The sequence below is a fragment of the Ceratosolen solmsi genome, unplaced genomic scaffold (assembly GCF_000503995.2).
Source record: "Ceratosolen solmsi marchali unplaced genomic scaffold, CerSol_1.0 scaffold27, whole genome shotgun sequence".
Classification (NCBI taxonomy): domain Eukaryota; kingdom Metazoa; phylum Arthropoda; class Insecta; order Hymenoptera; family Agaonidae; genus Ceratosolen; species Ceratosolen solmsi.
Window position 1 is genome coordinate 5,575,068 of NW_011948426.1, and position 26,692 is coordinate 5,601,759.

At 22.3% G+C, this 26,692-nt stretch overlaps 1 protein-coding gene across 1 annotated transcript in view; it reads left to right on the top strand.

Annotated features, from left to right (window-relative positions):
- Positions 1 to 25,731, top strand: part of 5-HT2B (5-hydroxytryptamine receptor 2B) — an 82,793-nt gene extending 57,062 nt beyond the window's left edge. The window contains exon 5 of the mRNA XM_011500872.1: positions 24,802 to 25,731. Within this exon, the coding sequence (XP_011499174.1) occupies positions 24,802 to 25,524 (723 nt within the window). The 3' untranslated portion in view covers positions 25,525 to 25,731. The remainder of the gene's footprint in view (positions 1 to 24,801) is intronic.
- The last annotated feature ends 961 nt before the right edge of the window (positions 25,732 to 26,692 follow it).

Genomic DNA, 26,692 nt, shown 5'->3' on the forward strand with positions numbered 1-26,692 from the left:
TACTATTAATACTTTCTGAATATTCAATAATGCACAATTTTTATTATCTTATAAATATAATATACTTTTAATAATTCATATAATCTATATTTTCACTTAGGCTTCCCTCATTCTAATATATTTTAATTATTTTTCTAGAAATTTTATTATAGAACAATTTAAATTTGTTATTATTATAAATTATGAAATTGTCATTAAATCTTCTCAAACTTTATTTTAACACTTATACATAGTTATAAATAATTCAATATTCGAAAAAGACTACTTTTTATAGAAAATTAAAATAAAAAATCGCTTACTTACATAAATTACTTTTAAAAAACTTTACCTCACTAAAAATGATAATGTCTACATTATCTTCTTTTATATCAATTAAAGAAATATTGATTGCCTTTCTTTCCTGGCAATAATGTTTTAAATTTTAGATTACATAATCATAAAAATTATTAATACGAACCATTAATGATAGTTTAAAAATTGTTTATATTTACTGTTTTTAAACTTTACCTTTCGATTTTGTTGCTACATAATTTAAAAGTCTTAAAGAATGAGTCTCAGTCATTTTTTTATTTAATATTTCAGTGCAATTTATACAAATTAAAATATTTAATTAATATAAATTTCTAATACATTATATGAGTCATTCTCTATCGATTCATTATTACAGAATTCGAAAATTGGAAACTTAAAATTAGACCAAACTTCTAGCGTTTAAAATATTTATAATCAATTTACTTCATATACGTTTTGAAAATCTACTTATTCTTTATATTTTTGTAATTTTTTTTTTAACTCAGTAATATTATAAATTTTTTTTACTCGTGTACTGATTTTAAATTAATAATAAAATTGTATCTTTATTATTCGATCGGATAGCTACTAATACAAAATTTATAATATCTGATTTAAAAAAGTTTCTTTTATTCATATTTGATAATTCACCGTATACTATATATAAAAAATATATAAATTATGTACAATTTTTATTATAGAAAACCTTTAATATGTGTGTAGTGTGAAGTAATATATACAAATTAAAAATCTAAGTAAAAATGTAAGTAATAAGTACACAACAAATAATTTAATATTTTTTTAACGATATTTCACTATACATATTTTATATGTACTGTATTTTATTCCAAAGTAAAATAAAATCAGAATACATTTATTTTTTAATTGATTCCACAACGAATCAATTATAGCCATAAAAAATAGTGTTATAGTAAAAACATATATATCGAGTCAACATATGTAATATTAAAGTGTGATATCAATAATTTTATTAAGGAGAAAGGATAATGATATTTTTTAATATTTTATCTGCATTTATATTATTATTATACTTAATTAAATTTTTTTAGTATAATTTATCATACAAATTAAACAAATAATATTTATAACAAATTTTTCTTTTTATAATCAAAAGCTTTTACTTACAATTTTTAAAAAATGTTAAAAAAGATTACAAACAATTAAATTTAAATACTCGATTAACTTTCAAATACTAGTAAATACCAATTAATATATAGTATTCTGTTACAAGCAAGTATACCAGATTAAATATTTTTAGATGTATTATAAATGTATTTTTAGCTGGATTACAAATAATATAATTAAATATAATTAAAATATTCATTTGAATTATTTATGCAAATTATTGTCTTTGATCAGTACAAATCATTTCTCATCTATAAAAATATTTGAAACATCTAATATCTTTTTAAATCTAGCTCTTAAAATAATCCGTAATAGAGCTAATAATAATTCAATTTTAAAATGTTTTTAAATGTTACTAAGTCTGATCATAAGAATTTGTTTCAGTCTACCTTATCTAAAGTATAATAATTGATTTAAAAATTATATTAAAATGTGTATTTAATTATTAATTAGAATAATAGTGTTAATTAATCACAGTTAATATGAATTTAAACGTAAAATTGTATGTACATCGCAATAATCAATATTTCATAATGGTGAACATACAACATAGAATTGCTAATCTATTTTTAACTAATTAATAAAGTTGATAAATAATTAAAGATCGTTATTTATTTAATGATTCATTGTATTTTTAATGCAGTCGCATGAGTAAACTGAATTTGATTGGTTGTACTTATATATATATATATATATATATATATATATATATTTATATCTATATTAAATTAAGTATATATATGTTATTAGGCAAATAACTTTAATGAATATATTATGAAATATAGTGAAATAGATTCATGAAATTTAAATCAATATTTACATATTCATATTATTCAAGTAACATATGATGAATGATAACAAAGTGCAATATCATAACGCATACACATATATATATACAACTCCTCGTTCTTGATGCTCCCGTAGTTTACTTCGGCATATATTAAAAAAGTATTTTTAAAGAATCTAAATATGGACTTTTTCTTTTCATACAAAGTTTTCAAATATCATTATATATCTAAAACTTTTAAAACATAATTAAAAATATTTGCAAGAATACAAGCTGTAGAACAGGAAAATTAGTAAGACAAGACACGGCAGTAACCGGAAGCTTTAAAAAGTTTTTCCTAGAAATTGAATATTCTGATTTGTCTAAATGTCATGATTATACAAAAAATTAAGTGGGTTATCAATTAAATTTGAATTTAATTTTTACAGTATCAAATAAATCATAAATAAATTTTAAAAGCAATTAAAAGATATTATGAAATAATTTTTATGAAAATTATTAATATTCTACGTATCCTTAGTTCAGCAATAATAAGCATTTATCAAAGTTTGAAATATGACTAGATTTTAAGTTTTATATAAAAATTACGAGCTCTATCTTTCTAAAAAATTTCAAATTTCAAAGGATAATATTAGCTAGGTAATAACACTTGCAATAACACTGACATTTAATAAAAATTTAATTGATATTTCGACTCTTTAAATAGTTTTAAGAATTGATAATAATTACATTCAATATTTTTTATTAAATAAATATTATTCTAAATTTTTACTAAACGTATTTTAGCCTAGACCGTCTAAGACTTTTTCCAGTAAGCCACATAAAAATATATAGTAAATCCCATAAATAGTGATATTTTATAAAATAATGAGGTGAAAATATACAATGAATTGAAAAACGTTTATCCCATCGATAAATATTAACGGTTGCAGAAAGCTCTTTAAAAATTGGTTAGGAAAAGCCTCGATGACATATTAAAGTATTCTCTCGAAAGCATGAATCATCTCGGACATTCGTTATCACTCCCGCATGACTAACGTAAAGGCTGTGTGTGAAGACTCATTGGCTACTCGGAGCAACGTCGTCCGTCGATTAAGATAAAGTGGCAATTTGCTATTTTGGAAATAAAACTTCCACACGCCGTCTATCATTGTCCTATCAACCTTTTGAATAATACACATCTTCGTAGCGGTTAACGCGTAAAGACTGTTTTAATTAATCCATCGTGAAATAACAAAAAAAAACCGTTTCAAAATCTTTCTATCGCTTTTGCTCCTCTTTTCCATGACTTGGAATATTAAAACCATTTTTCAGAACGTGAGTGTCTACAAGAAAAATATGGGAAAGACCATCTTCCACCATCGCTTTACTTACCTACGAGTCCGACCTGTAAGAGGAGCAAATCTATCCTTGAATTGACCTCAATTGCCTTACGAATATCCCTGACTATCTACTCTTCTTTTTCATCTCGTGTTTCTAATAAGAGACTGACTAATTGCATCCCTTAAAATCCGGCCATATCAATTTTCATCCTATTTTATAACTTCCAATGACAATAAATATACTACTGTCAAGCGTACTATAATTACTATATAAAATAGTAATAGTAAAGCTATCACAATTGAGTATTGGTTACGGGTATTGCAGTTTTCCACTATTAATAATTATTGTGAAAGTCAAAATCAATTCATTCGCATAATATTTGCCGAAATCATCTTTCTCATAATATTTAATTACATATCAGTTTTTATTGTTTGACATTTTTACCGTATTTATATTATAATAAACTCATTTCTATTTTATGAAAAAGTGAAAAAAGAAAAAATGGTACATAAATTTATTAAAATTTTATAAATAACTTCCTGAGAAGGCATTTTTAACTTGAAGAAAATCTTTGAATAGTAATCCAAGAGCAATTAAATAAATAATAAAAATTAATTGTATTTACAATAAAAAGTATATTTCCTTATTATTTATAGCAAGTAATCTCTGTATTATAAAAAAAAAACGAAGAAAACGGCATATCTTTCGTTATGCTCAATAATAATTTCATACTATTATTTACCAGTCACGCATACACCCTTATAAAGGCATAGCTTTGCTCAACGTTCTCTAAACGATATTTCATATGCATATACAACATAAAGAATATTTACATATTAAACTATACAATTTATCTGAGTATTAACTATAATCTCTATAATATGTGTTTAATATGAGCTGACGTTCTCTAAACAATTAATACTTCATTGATTATTTTTACACTTGCCCTTTGTCTAAAATATAATTCAATTTTATAACATTGTTAAAGTGAAATTAAAATCTATTGGTATATACCCTTTAAAATAGAATTTCTGAACGATATGCCCTTACTGCAATTAATTATATGTATGAAACAACAGAGAACAGCATTACCTTGCGAATTTACACTTGTAATATAATTATCTAGCGTAATGCGCTATCTTCATTATATTCGCTCGATAAAAAAAAATTTGTACTTATACATAATTTATCACGTATTTTTTGAGACCTTGCAAAATATAACTATATCAATCCATAAACTTTTGTCAACGTCACTTTATTGTATACTATATATGTATGATTTTACTGTATGTGACACGTTCATTGCTTGCATTTGAATTACTGGAGTGAACCATATGCTTCTACATCAACATTTCAGTTAAAACGTAGGTAACATTAATAATTGAATCAACAATAGATAATATTATACATATTTTTGTCAGATAATACAAATATGACATTAGTACTTTTCACAATATTTTAAACCGGTTTTACTTTAGTATAAATAAAGATTAGTATTTTAATGCAAATTTAAATATAAGCATTAGAATTTAGAAATGTGTCATATTATTTATGAATAATATCAGCGTTTAGTGCACGTTTTTTAAATTTAAATATACTATGATAAATTAATAAATTTTAAACCTTACTTCTAAATATAATATTTTTTTACTAATCTATTTACTAATCTATATATCTATAACTACTACTATGATTGTTTATTATATATAATGTTCTCTAATATTTCATAAAGATATGAGTATATATTTCAGAAAGTTTATAATATTTTCTAAGATATCATCTTCTCCAAATTTTAAATAAAGTTAGAATCATTATCCATATTCTACATTTTTTTAAACAAAAAATAAAAATCCAACAATTAATTTATTATTTGTCAATCAAACATTGTGAAAATATTAACTAAATTAAATTTAATATGTGTACATTTATGACTGTAAAATAAACGACATATACATGTAGTTACATGTCATGCTCGTGACCAGCTCAATATAATATAACCTGTGCACTGGACAGAAAGAAATACCAATGCAATAAAAAGTTTTTTTTATCAAATATTTGCTAAACTTATTGATTATTTTATTTATTAAAATAGAAAACTAAAATATTTTCTAAATTTGAGAGATTCTCTTTTCTCCATTATGTCTCAATTGCTTATTTAGTAAAAACAAATATTTATGTTTTATATGAAGTTCTCATACATTAAACTAGTGAGAAATTATGTATTCCATAAATGAGCTTAATACCAAAATTTATTATAACTTATATTACATATTAATGTTATATATAACGCGAAATCAATTGAAAGCTCAGTACATACGAAGAATAAATTAAATCGCTTCGTGGTCAGAACTTTTAATTATCTTAAAGTTCAGCAAACATAACAAAGGATTCAAGAGATACAGGTTGATTATTGCATTTGTCTATATTAATAAATTAATAGAATCATTAATTTAAAAAAATTCCTTACTTTTTGGTTTTAAAAGGCTAAAATAAAGTCGATATTGAAAATCACATTGTTGAAATAAATATAAAAATTATAAATAAGAACTGTATTCCTTAATTAATCATTTAGTATTTTATGTATTTTCAAACTATTATAAATGCATATATATTTTCAATTTCAATAACAAAAATTTATCAATATACAAAAATTTAATCAATACATAGAATTTATACGTAAGATGAAGTTAATATTTAAAAGATTTTCAATAAAGAAATAAATAATAATTAGTTTACAACTATATAACTCTACGGTAATGTAAAAATTTCATTTAATTTTGCCGATCTTAAAATAGATTCAAACATTGACACCATAAAATATATGTAGAATTCAATGGCGTTTAGATTTCATTGTAATTAAATAAATAGAAACAAATAATTTAAAATATCACGGACGAGCTTAAATAATAAAAAATATTATTATTAGATCCTTCAATTTGGAATCGCGAAAAGAACTTTATAAAGCCTAGATAATCGACAATCCGACCCGAAGAAATAAAGCATACAAGACGCAAATCTGAATGTAAGATCTAAGTCATATGTTTTTCATTTTCTTACATTCTAATTTAAAATAAGCTTAACCACGACCATCCTATCAATCTATTTTTTTTCTTTTGTAAAAATTTCATAGTGTTTTATTTACAAATACTTTAGCAGACGATTCAAATTTGTATTATCCATAATATTTAATGCATTTTCAAACTTTTAATCATTAAAATGAATTATTAAATAACTGATATCTGTAGATAGAAAAAAGAAATTATCCAACAAATTATATTTAAATAATCTGTTAATAATTAAAAATAAATACATACATAAGCTTAATCAATATATTTCAAAATAGATTTGCTAGAAAATATAATTTTATTAAAAAATTTTAAATTCAAACTCTGTAAAATTGTCACACCATTAAAACTTAAAACACAAAATTAAAACAAAGTGATCAAGTGCCTAATATTTGCATTTTATTGTATATAAGTTAAAATATATACACATACATATATATTTATCTATTTATAAATATCCAAATAGACAATTTACTTTTAGATTTCCAAAATATATTTATATTGCTAAATAAAATTTTTTACTCTAAGCCTAAATGAAATACATAAGAACATATTTACTCATCTTTGTGTTTATGTTCATATGAGTATGTGTGCTCGCGCGCGAGTTTGTGGGTATTTTTAGAAATATCCTTATAATTTGGAACAATTATTAAGATTTTTACGAGACTTTACATCTTTCCACCTTTTGAACAGGATGAGGTATTAGATAAGGCAAAGCACATTCATACGCTCACTTTCGTTGGTCTCTTTTTCAAGTATTTTGTTGTTGTGACTTATTCCAATAGTAATAAAAGTTCATTCACAAGGTAGTTAGGTGTTCTTCTGTGTTCATTTTGCAATTCTTCGTGGCTATCTTGACTGGTTCCTACTTTCTCCACGCTTTCAAATAGCATGACGTGATACATCCTTAGTAATCTTAGTAATCATTCTTGCTGTATGTACTCCAGCACAGACCTTTTCTACTTTTTTTGTCTCGTGTTTCATTAGTCTGTTATACCTCAAGTACGAATTTTTTAATTAAATTATCTACTGGCAACGCCAATATACCGTATTTGTACATCATTATCATAAATATGAGCGCGTAGCCAGGACTAAAACTATTATTAAGATTATTTTTAACAAAGGCATTGATAGTTATATTCAATCCTTATTTGAAGTATTTTTTATCTCTCTTCGCTGAACAGTGAAAATTTACTTTACTTGTTTTGACTTGACAGGCTTTGGCAATTTCTGCTTTGCGAACATGTATTCGTGAAATAATATTCACTTAAATATTTTTGTAAATAAATTTTTGTTCAAATTACGTTAAGAATGAGTTCATCGACAATAATTTCCTTTAATCTTTTAGTAATGTTTTTGTTAAAATATTTTAATATCTAAAAATTTAGTTTCTCACAGTTTCTTTTGTTTATTTTATTTTATTATTTTTATTTAGGATTTCAAACTTTTTAGATTAAATAAAGGAATTTAAATTATTCAATCTTTATTCATTAATTCGTAGAATTCATTACACACAAATCACTTCATTTTTTGTATTTCAAAGTAATGAAATTTCAAATATAAAAGATTAGATTAATAATCATCATCATTAAATATAATATAAGTAATTCAATGTATATGGATATTAAATATTAAATAATATAAAATATTATATGTATCATGGATTGAAACTTTAATTTTATTTACATATTTTTAATTTATTATATGTATAGTTCTAATTTTAACATAATTTAAGTTATATTAATATAAATTAACCCATTTAAATTTTAATATATATCACAATAGTTATATTACAGAATTAATATTTACAAAAAACAAAAATAGAAATACATATTTAATTTCTGTATTATATCTTAATAAATATTATATCTTAATGTATAAACTGAAATCGTTAATATAATTAACAATTTTTTGCTATAAAAGTATAAAATTAAAAATAAGATGAACAGATTTTTTTAAATAACGAATATTGCGTTATATGTTGCATGAATATCTTCCTATTTTAAATGTACACTTAATAATAATAAAAAATAATAATGAAGATTAGGTATAAAAAATTATTATACAATATATTTTTTAACTTTTAATTAAATAAAAAAAAATTTTTTAAGGAAAAAATTCTTCAACACTAAATATTTATTTATAAAAATATTTATAAATTAAGGATAATAAAATATTTAATAATTTAATCCTACTTCTCTTAGATTTGATATTATATTTTCATAACCGAATTCTACGTAAAAATTCTTCCATAAATAATTTGATATTATCTGATGTATTAATCTAAAATTGGTATATAAATTTAAAATATATACAATAATACTGTAAAATCTCATTATCAAATTTGGTGTTGGTTATTATCTTTATTACTTTATAGCCAAGTCATGTCTATACAGAATAAGAATAATCATGTCAGCTTCATCAAACTTATAATTATATTTATAGATATATAATATAAGGATAAAGCTCGTAGAAAGTAATATTATTAATCAAGATATTTTACGATCCTTTGAATAGAAGTTCACATAAGAATTTTACATTATAAATTTAATTAAATATTATAATATTCAATTGAATTCTTATTATAGAAGCTTACAATAGTAATAATATTTGAATTGTAATAATATTTGAAATAATAGTAATAATATTTGTTGAATCATTCTAAAATATCAAAAATTTTACCCGAGTAATTATAATTTACATAAAATAATAAAATAACAATCGTGATGAAATAATTTAATTATGTCCAGTAGCAATCTTTAATAAAATGTTTTTATCAATGTAATTAATTTAGTTGAAATAATTGTTAATATTATAAATTTTAATATATTAATTACGTTGGCAGATTAATTAATTTTTACGCTTTCACATACGTTGATTAAAATTAAAATTAAAACGTTATAGTTTTAATTTTCTAGTAAAAATCAATTATTGACATATCTTAATTTAAACTTTTTTCTATACGGGTTTATATAATAAAAATTATAATTAAATAAAAAATTATTACACATATAATTATTCTCTAAACTGGGTTTTATTTATTACAAATATGATTTTTCAATTACTTATAATTAATTTATCTAAAATTCAATAAAACTATTTTTAAATAAAAAAAATGTAGTTTAGAATATATTTAAGAAAATTGTGTGTGTGTGTGTGTGTGTTTGTGTGTGTGTGTGTGATTTTAATAAAAAATATATTATATGGTTTAAAAAAACTGCAAATATTAATATGTTGTACACTACATCAAGCTAATGAAGTAAATTAACATGTCATAATATGAGATAATAGAGTTGATGGTTTAAAATAAAGTACTTTATATTTAACTTTCATAGGTGAACTTGGAAACTATGCACTATTAAATATAAGAGAATAGGTAAAATAATATTCTTCTACCGATTTCTTCTTACGAGATTAGTTGTAAAACTATTAAAGTATATGATCACAAAACTTACCGCCAGAGTAAATTTACAATATATTTTGCTCGATTCATAACGCTGTAGACTGCGAAATCAGTTTAATTCTTTTTATATAAGTTCTCTCTCTCTCTCTCTCTCTCTCTCTGACTCATTGGATACTACCGTTTTCGTCAAGCTGGCTAATGTCCCTGAGAAAGTAGTTAAGTCAGCGGCTCAGGTTAACTTGGAAAACTTGACGAGCATAAGCTAATACTACTTTAAAGTATTGTTCCAATCCAAAGCTGTAAGTATCTGTCTATATGCAAATATACTCTGCGTTCATAACAGCATGTGATGGGGCATGAATCACGCACAGATAAAAATGATTATGGTAATAATTAGTTCTCTTATAAAATTGAACACTTAAATAATTATAAAAATAAAATATATGCTACACTATCAAGGTAATGATTTAATCGTATTATAATATATTTATTTAAACTTAGATACATTAAATAATGACGTTGCCGTGAAAATAATAAGTAAAATTTAAAAGTTTAGAATAAGTTTAGGGTGTTTCCTTTACATAATTAATTCGTCAGAAAAATTATGTGAACAAAGATCACTTAAAATACTTTAATAACGTTATTTTATAAAGACTCTTAACGGATATAGGATACTTAATTTAATATTTAAGATATAAATGAATTAATCAAATTTAATAGTTAATAAAGTTGACTTCTTAATTTTAATAATAATAGCTCCATATTTATAACTTGAAAATGTAAAATATATATTTAGCAAATAATCCATAACACAAGAACTATTTAAAAGAAATTTTGTATTTAAAATTAGTACAACAGATTCAAATCGATTAGTTCAAATATTTTTAATATTGTTTTTAAATAAAAATTTTTAAAAATAATTTATAAATAAATAAAAGTATAAGAATACCCAAAATATTTTGATATATAGTTTAAAAACAGCTTTCCTAATAATATGCAATACTTTTATTAAATATACGATTAGGCCAAGTTGTGGCTATTGTTATATCACTGTATGATGCTAATAATACTGTTTATATACTTGTTTTAAAAACAATGTTATAACAATACAATTAATAAGTATTAATTGAGATTAATTTAAAAAATAATAATAATAGTAATGATAAAAATCACTTGACTACAACTACAACTTAGCTTTAAATTTCACCCAATAACTCGTTCTCAATTCAAGGATTAGGTATTTCTGACTCAATAACTCTAAAAATTTCAATCATAATTATGAATATTTAATAAAATTTTTCTTATACTACTAGTAAAAAAATCTAAATAAAAACTTTTACAATTTCTGAAGTTAATCACTGAATTATACCTATTTTATTAGTATTCATTTATTATTCAAGCAAATTTAATAAAAATTTGTATTAAGTTATCATTATTCTTTCATCAACATACATGCAGAACATGAAAATCTCAAAAAAGAATCGCTTATTCAAGCATCAAATTATTATTATTCAGAATCTATTTTTTGTATTTAAATTTTAAAGCAGATAACCTTGAATAACCATATAATGCATCTATTTAACTATTTCACATCACTATTGTATAAATCTGAAATTGTATGTGCTTGTGTAATAAAACATAGACATTTAGACTTTCTTTATCGCAATGAAATGAAAATTGTGGGAAATCAACCATGAAAAATACTAAGCTTTATGCATGTATTGTTTTATATTGACTAATTTATTATTGTTAAAGATATAAAAGTTCTCATAATTCAAAGCATTATATTTTAGATTTAGCTATTTATATTTTTATTTTTAGTAGTAAACAAAATATTGATTCGTGTATAAAATTTAATTTTTCATTTATATTTTGAAGTATCATCTAAAAATCTCTTTATACAGTTTTCATATTTATATATATAAATTAAAATGTATGGTTATGAAATTTAATATTTTTATAAATTTTAATCTTGTTCCTTAAAGAGGAAATATATAGTTTTAACCTCATTTAGTAATTTTCTAAAACTATATTCATTTTATTTAAATTTCGCTTATTTCCCATTTAATTACTTACATAAAATTTAATGAATTGTTATGATATCATAAGGAATTGTAATAATTTTTATCAAATTAGTTTGTCTAGTATTATTTAGATATTTATAATACTTTAAATTGCACATAATAATACTTTAATATAATTACAAAACATTATAATACACAAGTAATATTATTTATTTTTCAATTAGCATATTGAAATGATAGGCGAGTATCTGAATTATATTTATAATTTGTATAAAATCTGGATATATTTTCTGGACATCTTCTGAATGTTCTCTGCTATTTCGTATTTTTATTTTTTATGTTCAAAGTATATAAATAAGTATATTTTATATAAATATTATTAATAATATAATGAACTAATCACTTAAATTATTATATATTTAATTTTTTATTACTTAATCTGCATTTTATTATTTGATTGATTTACTTCCAACATCTTTTTTCTTAAATATTTCGAAATATTTAATTTTAATTTTATCATTATCAACTAACATAACATTATGTATGTATTATAAGATACGATATAGATATTGATTAAATTTTTCTATTTAATCTTTATTTCTTTATTCAATATTTTACTATTTATCGCATTTTATTATGCATTCTGAAACCAGACTGAATAAGTAAAGTAATAGTTCGTCATTTTGTTTGAATCCATTATGAATACTAAACAAGCCTGACAAATTATTTCCTATTCATATTCTACAATTACTGCCATTAAAGCATTGTTGTATTAAACAATTCACTTTTTATGGTATTAAGATAATCTGAAATTCGACATATTATCTTTTTATTATAAAAGCATTTAAACTTTTAATTTTTTTATGTAATGCATAAAATAATTTTAGCTTTAAATTCTGGTTATTCTTAAATTTTAAATACTTAACTGCCAACAACATAAATATACTCAATAAAAATTCCATACTAATTTCATTCTTAAATATTATTTATATATATATATATATAATAAATTAACAGTAGATGTAATTGTTTAATGTTGAAATTTTTTTGTTTTGCTTAATTGAATGATAGTATGTCTATTCTAGCTTAACTATTAGTCCATGGTGCCCTTATATCCAATTATAATATCATTATATTATTATTTTTCTGTATTTTTTATATTGACATAAATATATAAAAAATTTTAAATTTATTTTAGATAAATAAAAAAATATTGGATTTGAAATAGTACACAAATATATAAAATAGTGTAATAAATAAATCTAAAAATTTCGATAAAATATTAAGGAAAAGGACCTACAATAAAAATCATTAATAATATTAAATCCATCCATTTCTGTTTATATTTTAAAAAAATGTACTAAAATGGATTGATGCATTCTAATAAATAAAATGTATAATTTATATATAAAACATTAATGGAAAATAGAAACATAGATTTATTAGATATAAAAATAAAAAATTTTGAAACAACACATAAATACAAATAAATTATATAATATAATATGCATAAGATCTCTTGAAATTTCATTTTTGTACGACAAACTGATTCAAATACTTTAAATTCTTTTTCTAGATGTAATCTTATATATTTTACCCCATACCAACAGTTATATACAATTATTAGAATATTTTATATTTATTAGGAAATTTTTTTTAATGAAACTGTTCATTATTATTAACTTTAACTGATATATTGACTAAAGACAAGCAAGTGCATTTTAATACTCAGAAAAACCAAAAAAATATAATTGGAATTCTATCAATCTGATAAAGATCTCGCATAAAGTCAATCTCTATAAAATGTTTCTAAAACAGGTTTGAATGACAATAAATTCCTGTATTAATTATTGCTATATTATATTTGAATTAAACATATACATTTTTTGATATGGGTATAACTTACCTAATATGGCATATAATAAATGTTTTATTAAAATAATGTTCTAAATATATATATATCAGATTTAATTTATATGTTTTTTAATATACAAATAAATTTGGAAAGATTATTGTTTCGTTTTAAAATTTCAATAAGAAGAATTTAAATAATTATAACAAATTCAAATCTATGTTTATAGAGTAATAAAAGCAATATGAAATTATATGTTGTTACATTAGTCATAAATTGTAAATTATTAATTAAATAAGAAAAATAAGTAACTTAATTATTATAATTTTTATTATGTAAGTTTAGTTTCAATTATTTTTAATAAATAGTAGTATAAAGTAAAATATTAGTAATATATTATAAATTTTTGAAAATGAGAAGAAATATTGTTCGTGAGGTTAATAAAAATTTCTGATAAATCCATATATCTTCGGTAATTCATTTAATAGTTCAATTCAAATTTCAGTCGTTCAATTGATTAAAATAATATTATATATTTATTATTTTCTTAAAATTATCGCACTTATGCTACATTAAATTCTATGTTAAGGTTATTTCTGGTCATTCTTCTAACAAAATAAAAATCAAATTATATTTTTCACTTCAATATTTGAATATGTTACTTGTTTGCAAAACAATATAAAAAAATAGCAAAAAGGTATCTGGTCTTCATTAATGCAATGCATCAAATCAAACAGTCTTTCGTTTGTCTTACATTCAATTGAATTGTAGACGAAGTTATATACGATATGTTTCAAAACTCACCGAACTGTAAATGCAGTCATGTTGAATTGATGAAACGTTGATCCAGCTTTTTACGGACTCAATCGTCATGTTAATTGCATCGTCCTTCCGTGCTTTGACGCTTGCCTCACGCTCTTGGCTATTTCGCTCTTCGATATCTGCTTTAATTGCTTTTTTTGTTTCGCTCGACACACACTTTTTATGGTACATACGGGAAGTTTGACATTTTTTTCCAGACAGTTTTATTCTACAAGTTATTCTACAGCTTTTATTCAACAATTTTGTAAACTTCAGATGTTATTAAATGTTATATTAGAAAGTACATTATAATAAGCAGAAAGATTTTATTAACAAATTTTTGTCTTCTTAATTTAATTGAGTAAATTATATTATATTTCATACTATAATTTTGTATAAAAAGTATATCATATATGTCATCTTTCATTTATTTCAGAGTTGTAATCCATAAAAGTTTTTTCTTTAAAGTAGTATTACATACTTATCATATATATTATGTTTTAAATTATAATTTAATTCTTATAACATTTTGACACGAAAGCTTTAATTACAACTACATTGGCTAATTTGAAAATTCTTTTCTAAAATTAAAAAAAAAATTTTTTAATTTGTACATATAATAACGGTCGTTAAGAAAAATGATATATTTTTGTTTAAACTAAGAGATTAAACAATTGTAGGTTAGTCCAAAATATAAATTAACATATTAATGACAATAATTTATGTACTTTCGATCCACTAAATATATATATAAAATTAACTTGAATACTGTATGATGCATATTCGCCTACATTCATATCACATAATAATTTCTAAACACTATTCTACCAGTATATATTCATTTGTCAGTTTTATAAATTGTGTTTTGCAAAGTTTATTACATGTGTTTTACATTTATGCAACAGGTTTTTTAATTATTGTATTTGATCATATTATTTTAATCAAATGGGAACAATATTTCATCGAAATAAAATAAAATAAAATTATTTAAATAAAAAAAATGTAATACAATTATTTAAAATTTTGGTTACATTAAAATTTATTCTATAATTGAAAGAAATTCAATAATGATTGTTTCAAAAGATAAAAATATTTAAATTGTTACAAAATTTACAATCAAAATCTACAATTAAAAGGAATCTGGAACAATGCAATAACAAACAACAATAAAAATATTATGAATATATCAAATTATACGTATGTATCACATTAAATTAAATTACTTTAAAATTTGTTTAACTAAATTTATATACATATTTTCATTTGTATTCTACTATATATTCTAATAAATATGATATTTACATATATATATATATATATATATATATATATTTATAAATAAACATATCCAGTTTTTCTATCAAATTTGTATAAAGTAAACGTTATTTAATAGTTATATTTCTAAAATATATTTATATTAATTCAAAATATAAATAAGCTACATTGTATAATGAAAAAAACTTCAATTTTATTCAATTCTATTGAATATTTATTATAAAATACTAAATTATTTTTAAAAAAATAATAATTTTGTGCCTTCTATAAACAAATATAATTTGTAGAGTCTTTTTTGTACTGTTTTAAAAATTCTATGAATTTCAAGGATATGCCGGTTTTATACATAAAATTTAATGAATATTTTAGATTTTCTTTTAGAAACTCTATGAATAAAAAATTATTAATTTTACGAAGTTTTACGTAGATATAGTTCACTAATTCTCACCTTTTTATCTTTTCTGATAGGCTGTTACTTGTATTTTTCTTGCTATTTTACGCTTCTTTCTTTAATGCCTTACATTATTTACCAATATTTGTTACTTACTTCGTAAAATTAACTTTCTTTTGTACTAATTGTCATAAATGACTTAATGTTATAATCTTGTCACGCCCATTTTCTGCTTCCATGTTAAATATATTTATTTTATTTTTATATCATTAAAACTTTATAATGTATATAATATACGATTTAATTATTTTAATATTTATATCTCCTTTATATTTATCTCCATAAGTAATATTTATATACGTATCAGTATGATGCGGTTTGTGTGAGTATTCAGAAACGCAAGTACATTGGCGTATATATTCACGTACATCTCTTATTAAAAATTGTCTCTCTAATAAATTATACTAATAAATTATTACTATGTTGGTACTATTTTACGGAATTAAATATTTTTTTGATCAATCTCTTTTCTGGTAAATTTCAACTATCAATAAGAAACATTCTATACTATTTCTAATATAAATATATTTCTATTGAATTTATAATAAAAAATTCTATAATTATATATAATATAATATTATATATATATATATATATATATATAATCTATAACATAATCTATCATATTTTACTTAGTTTACATTTTTAAATTGTTCTCATATTTTAAATAATAAAATGTAAAATTTTTTAAAAATTATATTATATATTTTAAATACTTATTTCTTTCCTATTAATTCATTGTTTATCTTTTCAAACTTTAAAATAAATTATAAAGAAAAAAATTTGTTACATGTACCATAACCATTAAAATATTTATGTGTTTTCAAGTCCTCTGATAAAATCAAATTAATTATATCAACTGAATATATGTTAAAAAATTTTCTTATCTTTCATTTCTTTACCAGTTAACATGAAAATATATATAAGAAAAAATATATAAGCTGCTTTATTATTTATTAAATGATTATAATAAGTTTATAATCATATTACATTAATTAATTAGTTTGTTTTAAATCCCTTTATGCCATTACTAATTAAAGGGATATCGATTCATTAATACTTACACAAGAAAGGGTAGTATCCTATTAATAATTAAGCTAAATGGATAATCTAGACCGTGTATACACGCAATCAAATTTGATGAATGTGTATAGTAATTTAATTAGCCTTATAATATATTCTTAAATCTGTTATTTGTCTATTAATAATTTGTATATGTTTTACTTGTTAAGCTAATTGCAATTTTTGTATTTTATATTATGTGTGTATTGAGCATTTCAATGTCCCTCTATAATAGTATCCATATAATTTAATTTTCTAATACTCGAAAAAGATTTTCATCCTTTTAAATTAGAACATCTCAAGTAATCCTTCAAATCCAAATATAATGCAATCATTTTAATAACCAATTAAGTAAAAGTGTATAAAATTACGTCTACTATTTTTGATTGACTAACACCATTCGTAGCCCTTTTATTGCCATAGAGCAACATATGTTACATAAAAAATTGTCTCTAAATGTTTTTTTCTGAACTTGGATTTTTATTTATGTTTTGATATATTAAGAAGCGAGTTTAATTTATTTATTTTTTTTAAATTGTAAAAATTCATGTTTTCTTCAGCAAAAATGCTCTTAAAATAATAATCAAGTTCTAAATTTTCAATTAAATATAAATCTATATTCTATATTTATTAACAGAATTGTATAAAATAAATGTTCAATATATTCATCATATAATAATATAGTTATAACAAAAAATGTATTTACAATACAAGTTTGATATTATTATTTGATATAAATGTTTAAAGTACTAGAAAATTGTTAATTTACGGTATAACAAATTTTTTTTAACGTATATGTTTTGCATATATTTTCATTATCTTTTATTAAACTATATTCCGTACCTATTACAATACATATTTAAAAATTTTATCCATATTTAAAAATGAAAAATTGAATAATATATTATGAAAAATAACAATCCCTTAGTATCATAGATTAGAAGAATAAATTATATAAAATGAATTATATTAAGCGTTCTCTGATAAAATAAAAAATGTGTATTACCCTTTCAAATAGAAATTCTAATATTTTCTATCTGAATAAAATTATGATTTTATAATGGATAAGAAATTTATTTACAAACTTTTTAACTTTACCTTCACATATTTTATAATATAAACATTTGAGACACTTCTGTGTCAATTTGTATTCAATTTTATTTCAAATTTAAATATTTAAACTTTTTGAACTCATTATTTAAACTTAGAACGCTAAAATTATTATATTAGGGTATAAATATAATAGTATTATTTTTATTGACTTTCAATAAAATAAGATTTGAGAACCTTTGAAAAATCGACAGCTTCTATAGTTTAATTGCATACCATGCATTTTTGTTTATTTTAATGAAAAAATTTAATATAAAAACGGGTTTCATTGTATTAAAATCAAATAGAATATTTATGCATATACAAACATATCAATTTATTATAAAACTTAATATAATATAATATAATATTTTTTAATAAACTAACAAAATCTACCATATTGAAAAAAGAGAGAATTAAAAAGACAGAATCGGAATAAAAAGAAAAAAATTTAATTTATATCTAATAAAATATATAAGCCCTATTCAATTAATATTAATATGTTATGAAATCTACATTTTATCGTATTGATCAGTTAACCCTAAAGAAATGTAAGACACAACACGTGCCGATAATCTTATACTTAAATGTATTTGCGTAAGTATTTTGCAGTGAGTAGATACTTATATTGTATATAAAAATTTAATTTTCATGAGCTGCAATAATATATAAAATAAATATATAATGAAAACATAAGAAATAATATACAGAAAAAAATAATTATAGAAAGTCAGCATAAATAGAAATATTTGGAACAATTTTCTCTACATCACACATGCATGTAAGTACATATGCACATAGGCATACGTACATGTTGTTATCATATTTTATTATTTTAGAGCACCTTCAATAGTATTATGATTTCAATTATTGTTTATTCTTATTTTACCACTAGACAAATATAAACTTGAAACTGGAAAATATTTTATGTTGCAATATTTTCATTTGTGAAAAGAAAAAGTTTCTATGACAAAATATATAATTAAATATATTCATAAAATATCTAACAAATATATTATAAGAATATTAATATGAATAATACTGAAATTATTTTCTTTTTATTTAAACCATAATATTATAATATTAAAAGATTAAAGTTTATTTTTATTAAACAATTCTCTACGCATAGACCGATCGATTAAAATATTTCATTTATGATATTAATTATCTCTTATAAATTTATGATTAATAGATTTTGATTAATATAATATAACAATTATCTATAATGTATTAAAATCATATTTATAATAATTATCCATCATTATTATTTTTAAGTTTATATTTATAATATTATTATCGTTTGCAAGCTTTAAAAAACATATTTGCAGGCTTTAATCAGTTTATTATAATAATTTTCTAAGTAGCTAATATATATATACACTAAATATTTTCCAAAACATAGTATTTAATATTCTTACATATAATTGTATTTAATTTTAATTTTATTTGCCGCCCTCTCTTTTACTCAACTTACAAAGTAAAAACTTTCTTTAATAAACATATAATGTAGAATATAAATCTAATTTGATAATACTCATGAGCTAACTTATATACAAAACAACTATGATATAAAATTATGATAGCATGTTTCAAATAAAAACAAGTATTGTGTTATTCAAATAAAAACAAATATCAACAAAAACAACTTATTTAATTTAATACTCAATGAGTATCTAATACTTATCAACATTATACTTTGTTAATTTATTTTAAATATCATATTATAAAATTGAAAAATTGAAATTGTATGAAAAATTTCCTAAAGCAAGTTACACATAATTACAATTTGATCTTTAAAATTTTACGAAGTAAAATATATAATACATTTATAATAGTTTTTCTTATTGGAATTTTGTACTTAACTGGTCGTGCTCGAACAAAGAAAATGCAAAGGAAGAAGATATTTCATTAGCAAAGTTTGCGGCATATACATAATGATGTTCAACATTTTATATTTTACTTGCGTTTATATTTATTATTACTAATTTTTATTTGTTATAAAATTAATTACTTTAAACATCAGTACTTATCCCCAATGCGAAAAATATGTCTACAGTATATGTTCATAATTTTTATTTATATAAGATTTTATTTATATAAAATCTAAAGTTTTTGTGATTTATTTTTTATAGTTTTATAAATAAATTTTACGCGTATGTATATATAAATATTTTTTATAACTTGAAACATTTTGTAAAGTATAATTTATAATATATATTGCCATCTTTATATAATGAATATATTAATACAATAATGTTTCTTTTATTTGACAAAGTATTTATGGGTTCTAATTAAAATTACTAAATTTTTGTTTTGAAATTTAAATTTTTATATTTTTACACAATCGATTTTGATATATTTATTTTCTAACAAGAAATTTTTCAACAACTAATTTTATACGTTTATAAAAGTTTCCTTTGTCATATTATTCACTTATATAATTTAATATAAAAATTTTAAGCTGCAGAAAATTCTACAAAGTAATGGCTATGATATATAACAGAAAATAATATTTCTTAAATTCTCAATCTATCATTATAATTTTCTGGTTGTATAATTTCTTATTAATTAAAATAACTATGTTAATAAAAAATAAAGATATTTATTATAAAAAATCATAGCTATAAAATCTGATTATAATTTGTATAATAATATAATAAATAATATATTATATATTAAATTCTATTATTAAAAATGTCTCATATATAATGGAAAAATATAAAGTATGATTGATATCATTTTAATTGTTAAACGATATAACAAATTTCAAACAGCCAAACTATCAGTACAAAACTCAATGTTGCAATGAAAAATAACAAAACTTAAAATAGAAATCATATTTACTTCACGAATTTTTATACTGGGCTTCGTTGTAAATATTTGCTAGAAAAAATACGAAGTTCGTAAAATAAAAGGGATTCAGTGATTAGAGAAAACGGGGGAGAACTGATCGGAGCGCGCAATGTAATTTCAGTCTTGTATAAGATGTCGGCATGACACAAGAGAGCGTGAAACTTTTTCAAAAGCTCTTGAACGCGTAGCCAACTAACATTGAAACAGATGAGATGAGAAATAGAAAGAGAAGTAAACATTCCAACTGATAAAAGGTGATATACACAATCGCGTAAAGTCTCTCCAAACTGATCAATAAAACAGATAGCTGAAATGCTAGGGTCTGTAAAACACTGGGATTAGACACGTCTCTCTCTTATTCGCTTATTACTTTTTTTTAATTTATACACACTTGCAACAAATTTTACAGTATTTTAGGAATACTTCTTTGATTTCTTTCTTATTATGTTGTAAAATGTAATAATATTGATCTTTATGATTTTTTCTTTAATATATTAAAGTAAATTATTACTGGTCATTTAGAAATCAATTTTTTTCTCTATTTATATGCTTTTATAGCAGATAAAGCTCGTCATATACAAGCTATGTAAAATAGAAACATTTTTCAATTAAATTTAATTGTATGAATCTAAATTTGAAATTTTTACTATATAAATAGGCATGTACCATTCATACTAGCCAATAAAAAAGATTACAGACTTATACAAATGATATATCAAAGATTACGACATAAATTTATTATCGTTGAAATAACATTACTGATTAATTAACGCATTTATTTATGAGTTTTGTTGTTATTACTGTTATTGTTATTGATGTTGTTATAGTAATAATGATTATTATGATTACTACTACTATTATTAAGTGTCGAAATGATAACATTATGTTTTGATTATTTTTATAGAACTGTATTATATTTAAATTAGCATTTAGAATTAAAACTGGTGCACGAACAAAAATTAATAATAATAATGATAATAATAATAATACACGATCTAAGAAGGTATGGTAAACAGAAAATTTAACGCTTTTTTATTATATAGCGTGAAATATATTATTTTAAAAGTATGAAATAAACAGAAAAACAAATCTGTTTCTTTGTAAACAATTTTATCTTTGAAAAGATTGCAACATGTCCTTATCATATGAAGTATCTTTTATCTCAATACGAGGCATTAATACGGTCCATACACTCACGCGACTTATTCTACATAAATCTTTCCACAGATTCGAAAATTAATTAAAAGTCAAACCCATCCCATCATATCGAATCAATAAGATTTGATAGATTTTGCACCAATGTGTACCGAGCATAAAACGTTGATTGCTTATCTAAAGTATACCCTCAATGAAAAAAAAAAAAATGAATGATGTTCAACACACAGGACAGGAACGCAACATCAACTTCGGTAAGGATATGATATAAGCAACCGAATCTGTAACAATCGCAAATGAACTCTCATGCAAAAAACTATCTCCAACATCACTTTAACATACAAATAGTTACTTTACTTCAGATTTCAGAAAAACATTAACAAGGGTTTAAAAATTTTTCAGAATATGTCTCTCATTAAAAAAAAACTTCAGTTTTGTTTGAAAAAAAAGAAATTGAACTAAATGTATAGATTATGATTTATACCTGATCAAAGCTGTACGAGATCATTCAGCTTTTAGTGCTATCAATTGAAACAATTTCAATAATCAAAATTTACTCAGAGAGATTATTTATATGACAATGTTTCCTCATCTAAATTTCATCAAGAGTGGAGGTTAAAATAGAATACATTGTGTCCGCTTGGTACTGGTATCTATGACTGTTCGGTTTAATACAAATTATTGCATTTCAATTTAATCAACCAATTTTCATTTCAGTAGTCCTTTTATCTAAGGCAATAATATCATCCTTATCAATTACTGTAATTCATGTCTTATTCATATCTACACCGTAGTTGGATAAAAAAAAATAAAACTAAAATATAAATCTCACTAGATCCTGATGAATTTTCACATAATATTGCAAGAAGTCACGAGTTATTTAAATCATAATTTAATTTTTTTTTTTTTTTTTTTTTTTTTATTTAAAAAGTCATTATGATTATGCCAATAATAACTGACGATCATATTTATGGGAAGCTATCGCAATAAAACTTTCTCAACTTACATTTTACTACTGCGACAAAGCCAAAGCGTACTAATCTCCCATTGTTTATAATAGAGTGAATAGATATTAACACGAAACAAAGTAACTCGTATATTATCATGTATAGCCTATTAAAGAATGCTGATTTAAATGTGATTGATCTTTTTAGATTTATTCTACTTTGTGCCATTTAAATATTAAAAGAAAATCTACCTAGTATTTAGATATTACTAGCAGAATTTTTCAAGTAAAATTGAAATAAATAATGGACCTAACTTATTGGCATATGCTACCATATAAACAGATCAAATAAAGTAGGCAAAGCGACAATTAGGATAAAAAATATGACTCGAAGCGCGATATATATTATTGAAATGTTTGTCACACAGTCGCACAGGCGCGCGTGCACAGAAATACATTCACATAAATGCACGCATGCACATATGTATATATGTATATATGCATTTAAATTTGTAAGGTAATATACCTATCTTGATTAATTCCACAATTATAATATATGAATAATTGAAATTTAAAAAAGTATATTCGTATTAAAAATAAACATTAATAAAACATTTTCTATCCTCAGCTAAAGAAAATTATATATCTTTGTCAAAGTGTCCTTCATCGTTTTCGTTATTAAATAATATTTAATTAAAACTATATTTCAATTTAATTATGCCCTTCTGACATGTTTATATATTTTTATGTACACGTTATAATAAAATATAGCTTGGGATAAATAATGAATACTTTGATATAGGAGCTAACACACTCCTATCTATAAAATGTATCTTGTTATAAAGATTCTCAATTAATCAGTTTCGTACAAAAAACTATAAAAATGTGTTGAAAATTTATGATTATCATATATTGAAATATATATTGCGTGTGTGCGTACATACACATATATATAATATAGGAATATAATTTTTGTTTCTATTAACACATTATATTTTTGTTTTCCTTTGTTTATTTATTTATTGTTTTATAATTACTATATTATATAGTACCATACTATATATACTATACTATACTATACTATACTATACTATACTATACTATACTATACTATATAGTATTATATTTAATCAAATATAAAAGTTTCATGCGTGCATTCAATATAAAATACAGATAATATATTATTATTAAAATATTATCAATGTTTTGTCAATGCGAAGTCTTCATTTTTCTTTTACATAAGAATAAAAAATAAAAGATAGTATATTGTAATTACAGTGCAGCGGACACGCGGTAAAATGCTTCGCGGGGGGACCACGAAAAAGCAACGAGTCCCAATGCCCAATGCTACAGCCCTGCGCGGAAAAGCTGCCAATTTTAGTATCAACTTCAACGATGTCACCCCCAGTTCTATCTCATGGATCTTGTCGACCAGTTAGTAGCCGTCAACGCAAGCATGCCAACAGCACCAGCAGCGAGGTAAACTCGCCCCACAAGCAGAAGCGTCTTCGTCTCCAGCTGGCTAAAGAACGCAAAGCGAGCACAACCCTGGGCATCATCATGAGCGCTTTCACTATATGCTGGCTCCCTTTCTTTGTTCTCGCTCTCATTAGGATCTTTCTCAGTGACCCCGATGCCATACCTGCCTTTCTCTCAAGCATTTTCCTCTGGCTGGGTTATTGCAATAGCCTCCTCAATCCAATAATCTATGCCACGCTTAATCGTGACTTCCGCAAACCCTTCCGAGAAATCCTTTACTTCCGCTGTGGTAACCTGCAACACATGATGCGCGAAGAGTTCTATCAAAGTCAGTATGGCGATCCGATTAACAACTACATAGTAAGATCGACCAACGAGACGATCACAACCACGTCTGCAGCTACGGCGGCAGCCGTTAGCGCAGCAGCTGCTACAGCCGCTAATGCCACAAGGATTGATCAGCAGGATAACGATATAATCGATGTTACTTCGACTAAACCGCCTAGCGAAAGCTTTTTGTGATTCGACTGCGAGGTCGAATATTTAATAACTTTGTGAATTTACTTCTTCCGGCTTCCTCTGTTACCTTTCTACAATCGCATGTCAGTATGTCAGTGCACCGAAGCTTTTCATTGCACGGGATATTAGAAAAATATTTATTTCTGTAATCAGTAGTAATTTATTAGCCAATTATCCCACACATTTGTTAATCGTTACTAAATTAGTTATTACGAGCCTTTGAAAAATGTCATTGATAGTCAATTGAATAATCATAGTTTTTTTCAGCAATAAAAAAGAAAGTTAATTTTGTTAGATCGAGGTAAGCTCAAAATTTTATTGAAAAGTGAATCGGATTTATTGATTTAATACAGGAAATATTCAAAATTTCTAAAGTGACTTTTTTTATCTTCATATCTATCAATATGAAAAAATAACCAACTTGTACTTTAAAGTATTCTCGATATAATTAAAAATATATGACAAATTAAAATTTAACATAAAATCTATTTTTAATATTGTACTGTGCGATATAAATAATTATTTTGACTAATTTATAAACGTTAACTAAAAAAGATAATCTTTTATTTAATAAACATGATTTTTAATTTTAAAGATGTTAGTAAAAAATTATGAAAATATTTTGAAAATTATAATGCTATAAATTAAAATAAATTTGCTTCGACTATATTAGCATCGTGCAATATAAAAATTATATGAACCTAAAAAATAATTATCATTTTTCGTAAATTTGATGTGAATCAATAAAATAATTAATTATTATAATTAACTTAATAATCGATGGCATTGAATAAAATATTTTTATACTACACTAATTAGTCTGTATAAAGAGATACAATATGTGTGTAATATTTATACTTTTATTTAACTTACTCAAATTGAAAATGTTTGAATGCATTATCAAAGAAATTTATTTTTATTCCTTGAGTAACCGATTGAATGTAATTTTTATAAATATGTTTGTTCTTATTTAGTTAATTCTACTATATTTTATCCCATGTCAAAAAAAATCAATATTATCAACAAAATATCATCACTTTTAATTAAGAGAAAGTTAAATTACTGAAAAAAACATTAAAATTAATCAGATGTTATCAAATCCAATTAAGTAAAGGTTAGTTAAAACTCTAAATAATGAAATATACATTATTCAAGTAAATTATGTATTAAT